The 19,602-nt window shown below is 31.4% G+C and overlaps 1 protein-coding gene across 1 annotated transcript in view; it reads right to left on the minus strand.

The window, feature by feature from the left end:
• LOC127735792 (dedicator of cytokinesis protein 7-like) overlaps positions 1-19,602 on the minus strand; it is an 82,918-nt gene that overhangs the window by 41,767 nt on the left and 21,549 nt on the right. The window contains exons 13-21 of the mRNA XM_052246114.1: positions 18,350-18,443; positions 17,101-17,263; positions 15,592-15,709; positions 15,325-15,395; positions 9,443-9,587; positions 4,679-4,780; positions 2,888-2,974; positions 2,010-2,226; positions 889-1,047 (exon numbers count right to left, since the gene is read on the minus strand). Coding sequence (XP_052102074.1) covers positions 889-1,047; positions 2,010-2,226; positions 2,888-2,974; positions 4,679-4,780; positions 9,443-9,587; positions 15,325-15,395; positions 15,592-15,709; positions 17,101-17,263; positions 18,350-18,443 — 1,156 coding nt within the window. The remainder of the gene's footprint in view (positions 1-888; positions 1,048-2,009; positions 2,227-2,887; positions 2,975-4,678; positions 4,781-9,442; positions 9,588-15,324; positions 15,396-15,591; positions 15,710-17,100; positions 17,264-18,349; positions 18,444-19,602) is intronic.

Below are 19,602 nucleotides of genomic sequence, written 5' to 3' on the forward strand. Positions count from 1 at the left end.
TCAGAAAAAAAAATCAAGTATGAAATGTGTATGAATTTGGGTATTAAAAGACAAAAAGAAATTGATTCCTTCGAGGTCAATACACATAACTTAAAATAGATTTATCATATGTACTATTGAATACAAGTAAAATTACACTTCTGGTAATTTTGCCAGGTTTTTAAATTGGAATTAAAAAGAAACTGATGTTACTGAATCTAATATGTTGATGTATTTTTTCTTTGTTCAATGGAGGAACAATTCTTTCAAAAGTAAAGTTGTAAGATGAGTTACATTTTCAGTAAGAAATCAAACCTGTCTTTCATGCACAAGTGTGTGTGTGTGTGTATACATATAGGCTTGAGCTAGGGTCAACTTACTTTGCATTGCTGTCAACAAATAAAGCAGTCTTCATAAAAATCTTTTATTCAAGCATATATTAGTAACAAGAGTTCATGTTCTCTCTTTTTGTGTTTTTTATGGTTAAAAAGGCATTAAAGCTTTCACACATAAACTAAATGTTGTAAAGATGGACAACAATTTTATGAAGATCAATTGCAAATAAGTTACTTTTAAATTACAAATGCATAATAAAACTCTGAAATGGAATACTCAAATATAAAATATTAAACTTCTGTTGAAAATTGTATACATATTTTTTTTTTACAAAAATGGAGAAAGCAATATGTCAAGATATGTTTTTCTACAATAATAAAATACAAAAAGCTTTTCTTTTGGTTAGATGTTCCCCTGATTTGTCTTTGGATAACATCTACTCAATGTTAACACATGGTCAAACTTTCTCCCCAAATAATAAAACATATTAATGTATTTTCACCTTCTTTTTCAACTTCCTTTCCATACCCTTTGTTTTAATACAGATTATTTATTTAACCAATTAATACTTACATTGATGAACAAGACCAGGATGAGGCAGAGAACAAGTATAATGGATGTATGAAGCCAACAGAGCATTCCTTCCATTATGATCATTCTTATCCTCAAGAATCTCATGTACTTTCTTTACAACATTGGCCATGGATTCAAAGGCTGGCTGACCTATATTTACTGTAAAATACAATCATTTTTAAAGATTAACAACTTTATTCAAAACATTGTCCATTACAGTTTCAAAATTTTTGCTTAAAAAAAAACAAATACACATTTCAATAATGTATTTTTAAAAACGTGTACTACTTATGCTCATTCTTCACAACACTGACAGAGATGTCCTAATGTAACTAATAAATTATGACAACAGCTTCTACAACATGGTTAAAAGTATCAAATTCAATTTCGTCTCCTATTTACTGTACAGAATATATAATGTGCATGGATTTTTAACGTTTTTTTATCCTTGTATCATCAATTAAATAGATATTTCGTGTTTTGAATGTGAAATCTTTTAAACATTTTAAAATTCTTGCACTAAATCTTTTTATGACTCACTATGACTAATTTTGTATGACATATGTGTTGTTTCTTGGCCTTGTATTCCTTGTGTAACTCTTGTAATGTCTGTTTATGTCATGTCATGCTGCTCATCAAGGGCTCTTAATTAGAATAATAAATATTCTGTATTCTGTATTATCCACTGGAGTTTTGATTTCCAGTGATTTTAGTATCTTTTGACTGTTACCATGGCCACTCAGCAGAATCATTTTTTCATAAATCTATACCAGTATTGTTAAATTATCTGCACGACTCACTACAGTAACTCATATCACACCAAAGACTAGTTAATGGATTCTCAGCAATATGAATGTACGCTAGATCCATCAAGTTATCTCCCTTGTCTCTGTTGCCACTTGACAAGTAGACAATAATCAAAAGTATTACAACAACAATGGTATCAACTTATTCTATAGGAAACTGACAAACAAAGACAGGTAAACAGAGAGTAACCAGAATCAAGTTTATCAATAGTTGTATGTTTCTGTAGTTACCTGACTGGCCACCCAAGACAGGTGGTCGAACATTCAATAGAATCAATTTATCAACAATCAATGGTTATAAATTTCTGTAGTTACCTGACTGGCCACCCAAGACAGGTGGACGAACATTCAATAGAATCAATTTATCCATAACCAGTGGTAGAAATTGTATAAGATTTTCTCCTCTGACTTTTTGCAGCTCTATAAGGCTCATTTTCAGATCAGTTTCAAATTGCAGTTCAGTTTTCATCATGGGTAGTTTCTGTTCTTGTGCATGCCTGGTTAAATTGAGGAATTTCTCCAAATAATCATCCTACAATATTCATTTACATTATATGATTCAAATATTAATAGTACATAAATAATAAAAGGTACTTTGTGAGATTATATATCACCCAGATTACCATTCTACAATGTTAGTTTAATATACAAATCATTAAAATTCATAGTGGATAAAAAAAATGAATTTTGTGACTAAGCTCATATCTATCACCCCAGCTGTCCCATCCCCAAAACATGTAAAAATACCCAGTCAGAAAAGTAGACACTATGAATATGTGATATATGTACACAATATTGTCCCCCAGAAAACATATATTCTGAACGTTAATTTTCAAAACAACTGAATTCATGTATGGTTTTGACATAACCAACATAAAATAAAGATCCTATCTGGACACTGGAAGATGACTAGACAAAACCAATGGACAGATTAGAAACATATTGACAGTAACTTTGAGACAAAAGGTACGATAAGAAAGCTCTTCACTTTTCTATCCCAAATATAAACATACAACTTGATCTATAAATATAACTCCAGAGAAAAGGAAATACTTGGAATAATTATCAAATTTATCAAAACATTTGCATATGAAAATATTAAGGTTTCCTTAAAATATTACATTGCAAAATGAACTGATAAATTTAACAAGAATGCTATATTCTGATGATGATAATTATCTATATATAAGTACCTGTGTATGAATTGATGATACAGCCTGGATAGCAATGTTAAATACTCCTTTGTGATTATCAACCCACTTCATTGAGGGCAAATGAGGCTGTAAAAACAATGGATAAATTATAAATATGATCATTCAATTATGTTCATATGATAAATGTTTTTGTTACTAACCTTTAAAAGCCAAAAACATTAAATACTATGAAAACCAAACAATGTTTATTCTGTATGTGCCTGTCCCAAGTCAGGAGCCTGTAATTGAGTGGTTATTGTTTGTTCCTGTTTGTTCTGTATGTGTCTGTCCCAAGTCAGGAGCCTGTAATTGAGTGGTTATTGTTTGTTCCTGTTTGTTCTGTATGTGCCTGTCCCAAGTCAGGAGCCTGTAATTGAGTGGTTATTGTTTGTTCCTGTTTGTTCTGTATGTGCCTGTCCCAAGTCAGGAGCCTGTAATTGAGTGGTTATTGTTTGTTCCTGTTTGTTCTGTATGTGCCTGTCCCAAGTCAGGAGCCTGTAATTGAGTGGTTATTGTTTGTTCCTGTTTGTTCTGTATGTGCCTGTCCCAAGTCAGGAGCCTGTAATTGAGTGGTTATTGTTTGTTCCTGTTTGTTCTGTATGTGTCCGTCCCAAGTCAGGAGCCTGTAATTGAGTGGTTATTGTTTGTTCCTGTTTGTTCTGTATGTGTCTGTCCCAAGTCAGGAGCCTGTAATTGAGTGGTTATTGTTTGTTCCTGTTTGTTCTGTATGTGTCCGTCCCAAGTCAGGAGCCTGTAATTGAGTGGTTATTGTTTGTTCCTGTTTATCACATTTGTTTTTTGTTTTGTACATAAATCAGGCCATTAGTTTTCTTGTTTGAATTGTTTGAGATTTGCCATTGCATGGCTTTTTAAAGCTTGCTATTTGGATTTTGCTCATTGTTAAAGGCCATACAGTGACCTATAGTTGCCAACTTCTACATTACTTGGTCTCTGTTGGATAGTTGTCTCATTAACAACCATACCACATCTTCATCCAATACAGTGCCAAAGTAAAGTTTGTAGGGTAGATGATAAGATATACAAAGTCTAGCAACAATGTCAGTATGTGTATTTATAATGTACTATACAATAACACTTCAAAATATCAAACAATACAATACAATACAATATAATATGCTTTATTTAAAAACACTCTGTCACATTCACAGGTGAAACAAGAGGTAAACATATACAAAATACAATCACATACAATCATAGAAAGAAAAAAGAATGTGTCCATAGTACATGGATGCCCCACTCACACTATCATTTTCTATGTTCAGTGGACTGTGAAATTAGGGTCAAAACTCTAATTTGGCATTAAAATTAGAAAGATCATATCATAGGGAACATGTGTACTAAGTTTCAAGTTGATTGGACTTCAACTTCATCAAAAACTACCTTGACCAAAAACTTTAACCTGAAAAACATTAACCTGAAGCGGGACAGACAGACGGAAGAACGAACGGACGCACAGACCAGAAAACATAATGCCCCTACTACTATCATAGGTGGGGCATAATAAAACAACTCTAAAAGGAAATATATTAATAATTACTACACTTTAAAATACTTTAACTAACTTTGAAACGAATAAAGATACATTTTTTAGTAACTTTATATTACCAAATGATAGTAATCCTTTCATTTTTGCTGCGCTTGGATATTTTACATAGTACTCTGGAATGTGCTGATTTCTGAAACAAGTATATAAACTTGGCCAATATATTGAGCTCTGAATCTAATTAAGCAGCTGTTTTTGAAGTATAGAAAAAATATATATAAACTCACATCTGGGTACAAGTTGTGGTAATGAGCTGGTAGTCTGTCTATAGACACATGAAGATTGAATTCTCCTGTCAACAGTTTGCTATTTCTACACAAAGGTAACCACTGTAAAGACAATGTAATTGATTAGGTCTATCTGCAGTATGATTTGTTATATAAGTTATCATTTCTATAGTCAGGATCACATGGCTAGATGTAATCTTATTTACATTAACAATGATTTAGCCTATCAATCCAAGTTATATTCAGCAATGACATATAAACATAGAAAAGTGATCAAATATTTCCAGGATAAAAGTTTAAAAGTATACAAATAAGAACAAAATACTTACCCATTTAGAAACATTTGTTATACATCCAACACAATTATATATTTCAATGTAAGGTATGCCAGTTAATATACTGTCGATGCTCGTGGAAATCAATTGTTATACATGTGAAGGTCGATATATTTTACCAGTCAATGATTCTAAATATAGAAACAGGTGGAAACCTATCAAAGTCGGTCAATATGGAATTAAATGTATGTGCGTACATGTATATATATTGCACCTCACAGGGTGAAGGTTAAATCTGTCATTGATGATATATGTGTGTCATTTATTTTGTCTCTAATTTCTATAGTTGTAAATACTTGTATGTTTAATTTTTGTTTATTTATTTATCATCGAATACTTTTAAAAAACAACCAAGATGTCACTTAATCTACTACACATATGTTCTTTAAATTGTCAGGGGTTGAGAAAACATGAAAAAAGAATTAGACTAAAAGAATGGATGAGACAACAGAAATGCAATATTATATATTTTTACAAGAAACTCATTTTTCGGTGTTTCGATTTACATTAACAAAATAATTAAACATGAAATTATTGACAAGTATGTAGATCAAGAGGGAAGAATTGTTTTAATCAACGTAGAAATTGATAAAAATATATTTACTTTTGTTAACCTTTACGCCCCAAACACATGTAAAGATAGAAATATATTCTTTAAAAAAGCTTTTAAGTGTCATTGAAAAATATAGCCTTGGTATACTTATTATAGGGGGAGACATGAATGAAACGCTTAATATAAAGGATAGAAAAAGTAATAGAAAAGATCAACAAAAAATAAAAAATAAGACAAATGAGTTGAAAAGTTTAATAAAAAAACTAAAAGTTATAGACATCTGGAGAGTAATAAATCCAAATAAAACACAATATACCTGGAGAAGAAAAAATAATGAAGTAGCTAGTAGAATTGATTATTTTCTTGTTAGTCAAGACGTGAGACCAGAGTACTCCACACTGATATAAGACCCGCTACAATTCAATATACAGACCATCTAGCTATTTCACTTAAGATAAATCATTGTCAGGGGGAGAAAGGAAAGGGTTATTTCAAATTAAACAATAGTATTCTTAAAGACGAATCATACAAAATGAAAATAAACACTTTAATAGATAAATATGAAAAATTAAGAGACCAAAAAGGTTAAGCAATCGTGTGGGATCTGTTTAAAATAGAGGTAAAGGAGACGACTATTGAACATTGTAAAATTAAAGCTAAAAATAAAAGAGGTGAAATTAAAGAATTAGAACAAGAACTAAAACTTTTGAATGAACTTCAGGATAATGTCCTTGATGAAGAGAAAAATAATAACATAATAGATTCAATAAAGAAAACAGAAGAAATGTTACAAACTCTATATTCTGATAAAATAAAAGGGGCACAAATAAGATCAAGAGTTAAATGGGTAGAAGAAGGCGAAAAAAATACAAATTTTTTTTGGGATTAGAGAAATCGAGACAGACAAGAAAAATATTACTGCTATTAGGGACAGTGAAGGGGAAATAACTGAGGATCAAGGTAAAATATTAGAAACGGGGAGGAATTATTATGTAAATTTATATACGTCAACTAAGCCAGATTTGGGAGAAATTGAGAATTATATTGAAAATACAAAAATAAACAGCAAACTAACTACACACGAAAGTAATGAAATTGAAGGAAAGCTGACAATAGAGGAATGTACAAATTCTGTTTTTAAAATGAAACTTAACAAAACACTGGGCATTGATAATCTTCCAAATGAATTTTATAGATCTTTCTGGTCCAACTTACAATATTTTGCTGTAGATGTCTTTAACCATTGTTATGAGAAAAAAAAGAATTGACAAATTCACAGAAACTAGGATTAATTACCCTTATTTACAAGAAAAATGACCCATTAAATTTAGACAATTATAGACCAATTACTTTATTAAATGTAGATACCAAAATTATAGCATATTCTCTTGCACAAAGACTTAAACCAGTATTGCATAAAATCATTCACAGTGATCAAAACAGGTATTTAAAAAACAGATATATTGGATTTAATATTAGACAAATCCAAGATATTATAGACTATTCAGAAAAATTCAACGTAGACGGGGCAATTCTTTTTTTAGATTTTTCAAAGGCATTTGACTCGTTAGAATGGGAATTTATGTATTGTTCATTAAAGAAATTTGGCTTTCAGAAATCTTTATTGAAGTGGATAAATACTTTATATACAGATATAAAGGGTTGTATATTAAATAATGGGTGGATTTCAAGACCCTTCAGCATTGAGTGCGGGATCCGTCAAGGGTGTCCCACGAGTTCTATAATTTTCGTTATTGCTGTTGAAATTTTAGCCTGTAGATTAAGACAAGATAAAAAATTTAAAGGTTTTCAAATCAAACTAGATAATAAAACCCATACTCTAAAGTTAAGCCAGCTTGCAGATGACACCACCTTATTTTTTTAAATTCAAAACAAGAAGTTTCATTAACTTTGAACATTATCGAAATTTTCGGATCATTTTCAGGCCTAAAGCTTAATCGAAATAAAACAGAGGGGATATGGCTCGGAAATTTAAAATCCTGTAAAGATAAAGTTGAAAACATTAAGTGGACACAAGAACTGATAAAAGTATTAGGAATATATTTTGGACTTAATAAAAATGAGTGTAAAAAATTAAACTTGCAAAGACAATACGAAAAATCGGAAAAAATAATTAAAGATTGGAATAAAAGAAAATTAACTATGTTAGGTAAAATAACTCTTGTTAAATCACTAATCCTACCAAATATAACCTATGTTGCATCAGTAACAGAAATTGATAAAGAATATCTCGCAAAATTTAAAAAAATAATATATAGTTTTATATGGAATAATAAACCAGAAAAAGTTAAAAGAGCTATAATAAGTAAAAATTATCTTGCCGGCGGGCTTAAAATGATAGACATAGATAAATATATAGAATCCATAAATATTAATTGGGTAAAAAGACTCATTGATAATGAAGACTCATCACCCAATTGGAAAGTCTTACCAAAATTTTACTTAGACAAGTTTGGACAAGAATTCCTTATATTTAAAATGGACTTTAACAATATTAATCTAATCAATAAACTAAAAGAAATTGTTCCAGAATTTTACTTAAAAATAATTATATCATGGATAAACTCAAAATCTGAAAAAGAATCAAATCGACTAACATATAAGCATATCAGACAGCAACTAATATGGGGCAATAAGCATATCAAATTAAATGGTAAATGTCTTATTTTTAAAAATTGGATAAACAGCAAAATTTTATTTGTAAATGACATAATTGATGATAAAGGAAAAATTAATCAAAATAAGATTTTAGATAAACTATCTTGCCATGCTAATTGGTTTTCGGAATATACTAAATTGATGAAAGCAATACCAAAACAGTGGTTACAAGAGCTCATAAAAGAAGAGTCAATCAAAACAAAAGTTGCTACCTACTCCGAATTTAAATTCAAAGATAGAGAAGGAAAAATGGTACCAATAAAAATATTTTCCTCGAAAGATATCTACATCTCGCTTTTAAATAGATATTATGAGAAAGCAATAGGATTTCAAAAATGGGACAGAATTCTAAATTTAGATAACAATACAAAGAAAAGAGAACAAATGCTGTACTTCATCTTTAACTATATCCAAGATAATAAATTGAGAATGTTAAGATGGAAATTTCTATATTACATTTTACCAACCAAACAATTACTTTTCTCTTGGAAAATAACTAAAACTCCTCTCTGTAATATATGTAATGTCATTGAAGATTATGATCATTACTTTCTGACATGCAAATATCTAAAATCATTTTGGGATCAAATAAAACTAATACTAGACAAACTTAAAATAGGACATCATATAATATCACTGGCATCACTTTTGTATGAATATAAGATAAACGATACAAATTATTACAATATCAACGATTTTCTAACAATCATACTTTTTACTATATATAAAGTGTATTACATATCCGAGCAGAAAACAAAACAAATTAATGTGTTTGAAATTTTTAAAAGTAAACTTCTCCTTTCTTACCCTGACTTGCGTGATAAAATATTACTTTTTACTTTGAATATGTATACTGAGTACCAAACAGGAATTTCTACTGGTCACAGTTTACATTTATTAAGATAATGTGACTACTTACTGCATTCCCAACAGGAATTTCTACTGGTCACAATTTACATTTATCAAGATAATGTGACTACTTACTGCATTCCCAACAACAATTTCTACTGGTCACAATTTACATTTATTAAGATAATGTGACTACTTACTGCATTCCCAACAGGAAGTTCTACTGGCCCTGATGCACCTTTCTTACTCTCATGTGACTGTTGACTTTCTACCTAGCTGAAAGTTCTACTGGTTCTAATTCACTTATTTTACTGTTACTGATATGATATAATGTGACTGTTTACTTACTGTATACCCAACAGGAAGTTCTACTGGTCCCACTTCACCTTTCTTACTCTGACAACTGATATGATAAAATGTGAATAATAAATGGTGGGCTTCTGTCAGCTTAGCTGGGAGTTTGATCTTGACTTCATCATAGAAACATGGAGTCCTGTAATGTATTTAAAGAAACTTTATTGGTGATTTTCTTACCAGAAAAAAAATGTTAAAGGGAAACTTCGCAAAAAAATGAAAAATTGATATTATGTTCATTCTGTATAAAAAAGCACAAATTCATAAATATTAAAGTTTTATTCTGCTATATAAGAGATCACCATCGATTTTAAATTTAGAGTATCAATTCTCTGCATGCGGCCATTTTGACATCTTCTCGGTTTCGAAACCACGATATATCTATAAACCACAAAGGACCAAAACTAGCAGTAACCTAACGTAGTCGTAATTGCGTGTCGATATCTTGTCAAGCGTACAGTTGTTTTATCCGACAAGAAAAGCATAAACAGTTTCCCGGGTCACAAACATGATTATAATAGACATTGTTGTTCAACCTTTCCTAACTAACATGATACGGAAAAAGTAATTATTTTTTTTTAATAACTAAAGTCTGTCGTTTTTAAACTGTTTTTTTTTTTACCAAGGATTTGTATTTGTTACTATACAAATTCTTGTTTTTACTAAGTTTTGAAACAAGAAATTTATATGGGAATTAGTTAAAAAGTCAAAGTTCAAAGTCATAAATAAGTGTCCCGTGTATAATTGTTTTCGAAAATCTAATTTGTTCATACTTTTTTTTATGTAATAAACTTTTATGTAATAAACCAAGGCTCCGTGTTGAAGACCGTACTTTTACCTATAATGGTTTACTTTTATAAATTGACAATTTGTGACTTGGATGGAGAGTTGTCTCATTAGCACTCATACAACATTTTCTTATATCTAATTATTTAAATAAATTCAGACCTTCCCTTATCTGATCATCAGCATGCATATGGCTTAAGGAATTATTCCCAGAGGTATTGTGAGGTGACACGTCCAGGTATTCATGCGATTTCCTGTCGGACTTAAAAACTCTTATTACACAATTACATAAAGCAAGTTCATGCATCCCTTCATTTCTGAGGGTATTGATTAGTGTACACGGCCGATAACTTATAACTTTCCATTTTGAAACTATCAGGTGTAATATACATCTTTGTCTTGCGTGTCCGAGAGTGATATACTAGTCATTACTAAACACATACGCTTGTTTATAAATAACATTTCTGGTGTAAAGAATGATATTTATGAAAATCTAAATAATTCCAAAAAAAGATTTGATAAAATTTTTCCAAGGGTAAATTGTGGAAAATGTAAGTATATACTCGTTGTCAATAATAATGGACATTTTGAAACATACAAATATTGATTTAACAAAAATGTACGCACTTGTCGGTCATTGGTTAATACGCCTAGATAGAAAGTTACGGATATAGATAGTCGCAATTAAAAATATATACATGTTTTTGAATATAACAGAGGAACATCCAGAACCAATTTGATTTAAATACAGGTTGATTTCTCACTTGCTTTGGTTCATCGAAGTTATGGACATAGTAAAATCACAGATTTATATTTCATTTAGATTGTTCTCGAACAGTTAAAGAAATTCGTCATCACCACAATTGTTGGATATAATGTATAATGATGTGAACATGGTTCTAACAGTACATTATGCTAACTTTCCTATTCCGACATGCATGTAATATATATGCCACTGGACGTACACTAATGATCCCCAAAAAATCTATTTGAAGAAATAAAGAAACTTCACTCCGGATAGACTGATAGTATTTGTATTAACGTCTGATTAGCTAGATGGTTGATTAATTTATTTAGTTGGCTTGTGGGGGAATAAACTATTCACAATATTGCACTTATGCATAAAATATTAAATGAGAGTAATATAAGAGAAAATATAAATACGAAAAGTCGCATATCTGGTAAAAAAAAGTCTCACTGGCAACTATAGAATTTCACGTTCAATTGTCATTCTTAATCAAGATAACGGACAGTCATAAAAATGCATGTACACTTTGATAAAAAGGGGTGCCGCAGTTGCATATTATTCATCATACATCTATTTCAAGTATATACTTTCCTGTCATTCTTATAAGTTAACGCAGAGATGTGTAACTATACATCTCCAGTTAACGACAATCAACCATATAAATATTTGAATCTGATGTGACTTACCGTTCATCTCTTTTTTTTTTTTTTTTCTTCTTTTTTTTTTTGATTTGGGTAGGTACACAAACATTGTAATGTTAAATATACTGTTCCCAGGTTGGGAGGGGGCTGTGGTTGGAGGTAAAGCCGGTATATTGAAAGTTACAAAATAAGAACGTTGTATTTATGAATTTACATGAAGAATTCTGATCTTGGACAAAGGTTTCTTTTTTTTTAGTTCAGTGATTTAAATTGAGAGAAAAAAATCTAGTCAGAATTTAAATCTTACCGGCAATTTCCACCTAAGACTCCTCTAAAATCATGAATGGTCACGCTTCACAATCATCCGAATTTTCTTTGCATTGGTACATTCGGTATCGGTAGCGATTTACCTTGACATTTCCGGGTATAACAGAGCTACTTGTATATTACCTGTATGTGCTTAGGTGACGTTCCATGAGGTCTTACGTATACAGGTTCACATTTATAATGGTTTCTGATATAACAAGGTTTTATGACATTCACACCTCTGCATGTTCTGTACACCATATTATTATCTTATTTTCAGACCAAACGTGTGGATGTGAATATTTTCCAGGAAAAATATTGAGTATCACAAAGTATCAAATTAATTTCGGGATTTTTTTCTTTCTTGGTATCAAATCACAGAAATTTAAAGAATATACTGCTTGTCCGCTTGAGGTGTATTCTTGTCAGTTAAGACTGACATATATGTCTCTGGTATAGAGTGGGTTTATGAATGAATGATAAGTCTTGCAAAGGTACAAGATATAAAGCACATTGAAAATTGATTTCGCCGGTCTGTCTCCATTCAAAAAAGGAAAGTTGACGTAAGATTGAATCTGTTATTTTTTTTAAACATCGTTGGTCAAATAACTTAAGTATGTACACGTTGTGAGATTTTAAATATTTTAATAAGGGCATTCCTGATTAGGTAAATTTAGATCGCTGTGGACGGACCAAGCTATATTAACATGATCATGTAACCGCGAAAATTTTCTCTAAACATTGAAATATTCAAGGTTAATACCCATGATAATTTGAAAAAGTAAGTACAGTGTTTGGTTTATACGCTCGTTTTCGTGGGCCATTTTTATTTATCAAATTATTTAATTAAAAGTAATTCAGAATTTCGATGTTACAACAAAATACTCACCTATCTATTTTAAAATTAAGCTTACGAAAAATATAAAAGATATATATAACGGCGATTCAGGTATTTTGCCACCATATTCCTCCCCAAATAATTAATGTTTTTATCATTCATACGAAATGTTGTTCACACCTGTAACGGTGAACCGTGTTGGCTAAAATTCACTGAGTGAAGACCAAAAGAATAGAATTACAGAATGCTAATCTTTTAATTACCTTGAATTTAACCACGCATTCAACAGGTAGTCACTAAGTGTCACAGTACAATACACATTGTATTTACACTGTACTAGTGGGAAATGTTTGCTAGACTGAAGTAAGAGACTTCAGGTGAGAATACAAACATGCATTTGTAAAACAATATCAATTATATATGTTTGTTCAAAATATCCATCGGAAAAAAAAATCATAAAAATATATTCTATTGTATGATTTACTTTTATTACTATAATCATATCAGAAATCCTTTAAATACAAATCGTACATTTTAATTTTGAAAGTTGCACGGCTGATCACTTACTTTCTTAATTATTAGTTGGTTAATAGCTACGCCAAAAGTCGTCGATGCGCTTTAAATCGCGTTATTAGATGATTAACGAACAAGACTTACAATGAGATTTATTCACTCCCGGCATGCAAAAAGACTTAAACTACGTCACATAAGTCAGGAAGTTCGAACAAATTAAATTATTAATTCCCAATTTTCTTCTTTATTAGTGTTCATATCCAGATAAAACTTGGTGAATATGTTTTTTTATGGTATTATGAACATATTAAGATGAATAGTAAAAAATCGCGAATTTTCCCTTTAATAAAAAACCCAACTTTTTCCACATTAATGTAATCAGCTTTATTCAATGAGCACTTAATAAGATCTGCTTGACTTCCTTTTTTAACTTCTATCACTTCCTCTTTAAATAATAAAATTGAGAATGGAAATGGGGAATGTGTCAAAGAGACAACGACCCGACCATAGAGCAGACAACAGCCGAAGGCCACCAATGGGTCTTCAATGCAGCGAGAAACTCCCGCACCCGGAGGCGTCCTTCAGCTGGCCCCTAAACAAATATGTATACTAGTTCAGTGATAATGGACGTCATACTTAACTCCAAATTATACAAAGGAAACTAAAATTAAAAATGATACAAGACTAACATAGGCCAGAGGCTCCTGACTGGGGACAGGGGCAAAAATGCGGCGGGGTTAAACATGTTTTTTGAGATCTCAACCCTCCCCCTATACCTCTAGCCAATGTAGTAAAAACAAACGCACAACAGTACGCACAGTAAAACTCAGTATAAGAGAAGTCTGAGTCCGATGTCAGAATAGGAAACAAAAGAAAATAAACAAAATGACAATAATACATAAATAACAACAGACTACTAGCAGTTACTGACATGCAAGCCACCAGACCTCAATTAAACTGATTGAAAGATTATGTCTTCATCATATGAATATCAGGCACAATCCCTCCTGTTAGGGGTTTAGTATTATACCGTCATAAAATATATGAGAAGAACATAACCCGTGTCATGCCAACAACTGGTTTTAGAACAAATGTGACTGCATTTATCAGCAAATGTTGCTGATTTTAGAAAAAACAAAAGACATCATTTAACGAATGTTGATCTAAAATAGTCAACTGTTACATGGTATTAGCTGTGATGACAATAACTAGAGGCTCTAAAGAGCCTGTGTTGCTCATCTAGGTCAATGTGCATCTTCAACAATGGACACTTTCCAACACTGTGGACTAGAATAGAATTCATGACAAAAATCTCTTTTTTGTTGGTCTTGTATTGCTGATCATTTTTTCTGTTTATACTTCCTCTCTATCTTCTTCTGTTTTTTCCAAAACACAAAAACGGGTTAAAAAGATTCTACTACCGATTTCGGCAAAATTTGAGTTAGTTGTAGATCTTGTCCTGATGATCATTATTGCTATCGAAAGTGTCTCTCTATCTTTTATAGTTTTCCTGATAATAGGCAAAAACGAAATAAATTGGTAAAAATTGTCATTAAAGAGCAAGAACTATATTAAGGAGTCCACTAACAATTTCAGCCTGTTGACTTATTTAGAGATCTTGTCTTGCTGATCAGTTTTGTTATTCAAAGTGTCTATCTATCTATTATAATTTTCAAGATACATGTAATAGGCAAAAACATTAAGAAATTGGTAAAAATAGTCACTCCTATGAGGAGTCGACTGATGATTTCAGCCATTAGACTTATTTGTAGAACTTTCCTTGCAGATTATTTTTGCTTATTTAAGTTTCTATCTGTCTAATATAATTTTCAAGACCAAAAAGTTAACGAACTACGACGACAGACAATGGATGCCAAGTGATGAGAAAACCTCACTTGGCCCAGGTGAGCTAAAAATATGCCAATACAAATAGATATGAATTATTGCCCAACACTGATCAGAAAGTGACCATACAACATACCATGATAAAAATGTTAAGGATAACAAAATACAATGTACATGCAATCTATGGAATACAACTAACTTGTTATGATAAGTGACAGGTGTGTATGCTTCTCTTACAAACTCTGGTCCTCCGGATTTACCAAAAATCACCTACAATCATTAAAATATATAATTAAAATTATTTACTTGAATATCTTTTGAATTACAGGCCATTAAACCTTTTAACAAATTTCTAACACATTCATATTTTTGACTTAACACTTTTTTTACTTTTACCTACTTCTTAATGACAATAATTCTCAATTAGCAGTACTTTTTAAAATTAGATTAACACATAGATACTCACAGGTAAGGCACAACTTTCTTCTTCACCTGCCATGAACTGCACTTTTACTGCTAAGTTTCTGGCAGAGCCTTGACGATTCGCAAAATTCAGACTTTTTGGATAGACATACAACATATTCCTTAAGAAAAAAAAATACACTTAAATGTAGAACAGGAAAGTATATTCTTAGAAAATGTTTTATTATAAATAAAAAACATTGCAACTTTATCTTTATATTATATAAACAAGAGTGCACATGTTGAAATGTCTCGCCGGCTTTACTACCATTGATTTTATGCCGATAGCCCTAAATTTAAAGTTTTACTACAAGTATCACATTAACTTAACATGATCAAAGAAAATGAGTTCAAAGTCAGATAAACCAAGCCAGAAATACATTTTCACCTTACAATCATTCCATACATTGAATATAGTTGACCTATTGCTTATAGTATACAAGAAACAGACCAAACCATGAAAACTTTATATTGACCAGTGAACCATAAATATGAGGTAAAAGTCAGATGAACCCTGCGACAGACAGACATGTACACTTTACAATCATTACATGGATCAAATAAAGTTGACGTATTAAATATAGTATCTAAGAAACAAACTTAACATTGACCAAGGAACCATGAAAATGAGGTCAAGGTCAGATGACACCTACCAGACAGACATATAAACCTTACAATCATTTCATACACCAAATATAGTTGACCTATTGTTTATAGTTTAAAGAAAACAGACCAAAACACAAAAACTTAACATTGAGCAATGAACCGTGAAAATGAGGTCAAGGTCAAATAAAACCTGTCAAACTGACATGTACATCGTAAAATATTTCCATACAACAAATAAAGCTAACCTATTGCATATAGTATTAGAAAAACAGACCAAAACATAAAAACTTAACTTTAACCACAGAACCATGAAAATGAGGTCAAGGTAAGATGACACCTGCCAGTTGGACATGTACACCTTACAATCATTCCATACACAAAATATAGTAGACCTATTGCTTATAGTATCTCAGATATGGACTTGACCACTAAACTTAACCTTGTTCACTGATCCATGAAAAGAGGTCGAGGTCAAGAGAAAACTGTCTGACAGGTGTGAGGACCGTGCAAGGTACACACATACCAAATATAGTTATCCTATTAATCATAATAAGATCGAAAAATCTTTAACTGTTTTACAAGTAGTCACTGAACCATTAAAATGAGGTCGAGGACAAAGGACATATGACAGGGAAACTTCATAACATAAGGTATCTATATACAAAGTATGAAGCATCCAGGTTTTCTACCTTCTGAAATATTAAGCTTTTAAGTAGTTAGTTAGCTACCTCCGCCGGTTCACTATCCCTATGACTAGCTTTCTGCAACAGAAGTCGCAGGCTCGACAAAAACAGAATATCAAAACATCAATCAATTTTCTTATGCTATTATATGCTCATATCTTTGCAATTCATATTAAATATAGACCAATGTAGTCACTGACAATATAATAAATAAAATGCTGTACCTGTAAATAGTGAATGGGGCATAAACTTCATGTGATGGGAACTCAAGGATTTCTTTGATTGGTCGACTCTTGTCGTCAGGGTAAGGTTCAACCTTCCAAAGTTCAGGGGTCAGGGAATATCTTGGTTCCTCTGGACAGGGAGAGATGTCCAACTTCAGAGTACCTGTCATAATTAAAACAAGGGTCCATATAAAAATAAACGTCAATGCATTAGTCTATGGTTAATACTAGATGAGGATTATTATTTTGAAGCAAGAACTTTTCAAAAGTAAAATGTTGAATTCTTTGGCTGTTATGTCTATCAAACATTATATATCAATCTAGTACAATTATACATCAATCTTTTACAATTTGTTTAATCAACTTTTCACAATTTGTAAGTTCAAAGCATTTCAGAGGAGACTACATGCAGTTACAGTACCTTTGAGATATGTTGTGGGGTGAGAAAAATCACAAAATAAAACACAAGTTAAAATGTCATTAAAGTGACATCATAAGGAAGATTTCTCAGCTTTTAGCATAAATAGAGAATTTCAGAAACTTTTCTGCTAAATTAAATTAGAACACATAAATTGCCAAAAATATTTGTTTGCCAAAAAATAGATAAATACTAACAACACTTTGACTGTGAACATCTTCTTTTGCAAGGGTTGTGCTGTTTATCATTCCTGAACAGGGATGAGACAATCAGTCAAGATTTTGTGTAAGTTTATTGTCATTTCATATAACCCAAGAAATGGAAACACTTTTATCAATGAATAGAGAATGTGTCCATGGGACACAGATGATGCCCCCGCTTGCAAATAACGTTATAAAGTGACATAACTAAGAGAACTGTAAAAGTGACGCCACACAAATTCAAACTTGATCTATTTTTATGGTAATAAGCACTGTGTATACGTTTCATAATATTTGGTTGAGGCAAATTAAAGTTACAGAATGGAAACCAATTTGGGGCGTACGTACGGTTAGACATGGGTAACACTTAATGCCCCCTTTGCCTTGCGGCAGGGGGCATAAAAATCATAACTGCAATGTTATATTAAGTACATAGATTCAATATTTGAAATGCATTTGATTTCAGAGCCAATTAGACCCAAAATCATACCTTCACTAGTAGCGTATGTAATTTTATACAAAATGTAATAGTCTTCCAACTTAAAACAGAACATTCCACAAAATTCCAAAAATAAAATAAAATAAAGATCCCATCTTGTAATTTGAAAATATTAATCAAGCATTTTCTTACCAGGTAGACATTTGACTCGTTTAAGCACACTTGATGGGCGTTTGAGATCAGCCAAAAATTTGTACAGATCTTCATCACTCAATTTGTCCCCTTCCTGAAATCATATAATAAACTATCTGTTAATCTATTTATAACAGTATGAACAGATAAAATCGTCTTTACATCACATCAACTCCAAGCGAAGGAGTGTCTAAACAGGAACAAGAGGGGAGATAGCTTATTTTTTTTATTTTAACACAATCTACAAACAGTCTGCAAAAAGAAAGGGTCAAAAAGTCATTACTGGCCACCAAAATACAGGTACATGGTTAGTTTGGTAAACTGTTGGCTATTGATTCATTAAAGAACAAACGTAGTGCATTTATGTGAACCACAACAGTAAAATATCAAAATAATATAAGAAAGTACACTCATATTTTTCTGAATAAAACTGATATGCATACAAGCAGTGATTTTCCTACCCTTTTTCAAATGGGGCCTGGGCCCTAGGCAATTGGGAAAAATGTGTCTTATAACGTATGAATTGGGAAGAAATAAATCATTGTGTTCAACATATTTTAAGGATGTACATGTTATTTATTATTTTAAAATTCCAATTTTCTTTCATGTTTCAATTTGAACATATTAACTCAGTCATACAACCCTTAGAATTATTGCAAGTTTCCTTGTCAGTAAGATTTCTCTCACAGACACTTATATGGCATGGTATAATGTTTTTAGTGCTTAGTTCTGAGCTAGAGACTAGAGTTGACAACTGTCACTGATTAGGGTCGCACTCAAGAGTGGGATTGGCGGTCAGTTTCACTTTGTACAGGAGCAGAGTTCATTTCAAGTGAATTATGCTCAGGTGTTTGGGTAGAAACAATTTGTTTAGTGTTAGTACTTGGGTTTGAGGTGACTGCTTTAGTGCCTTTATCCGCCACAACCACGGCTTCATCCTGTTCTACATCCGTAAAAGTAGAAACATTTTCGTTCAGAATATATCAGTCCCTGTAGTATCTTCAGTACTAATTTTGGATTTTTTTAAAGCTAAACAAGTTTTTTACAATCAGTGGCATCTTTGCCTTTTTTTAATTTGCGAACATAATATTTTGAATAATGAGAGGACATGTTGTCTGTTTGGGCATGCTCAATTCACAGCAAAAAAAATAAACCGGCAAATCTTTGCTCTGTACGACATTATCGCTCGAAAAAGCATATAGTAAAAATTTACGTGTGAGAAAATAATGAAAACCTTTTAGTTTTTCATGTTG

This window comes from Mytilus californianus, unplaced genomic scaffold (assembly GCF_021869535.1).
Source record: "Mytilus californianus isolate M0D057914Y unplaced genomic scaffold, xbMytCali1.0.p SCAF_1, whole genome shotgun sequence".
Classification (NCBI taxonomy): Eukaryota; Metazoa; Mollusca; class Bivalvia; order Mytilida; family Mytilidae; genus Mytilus; species Mytilus californianus.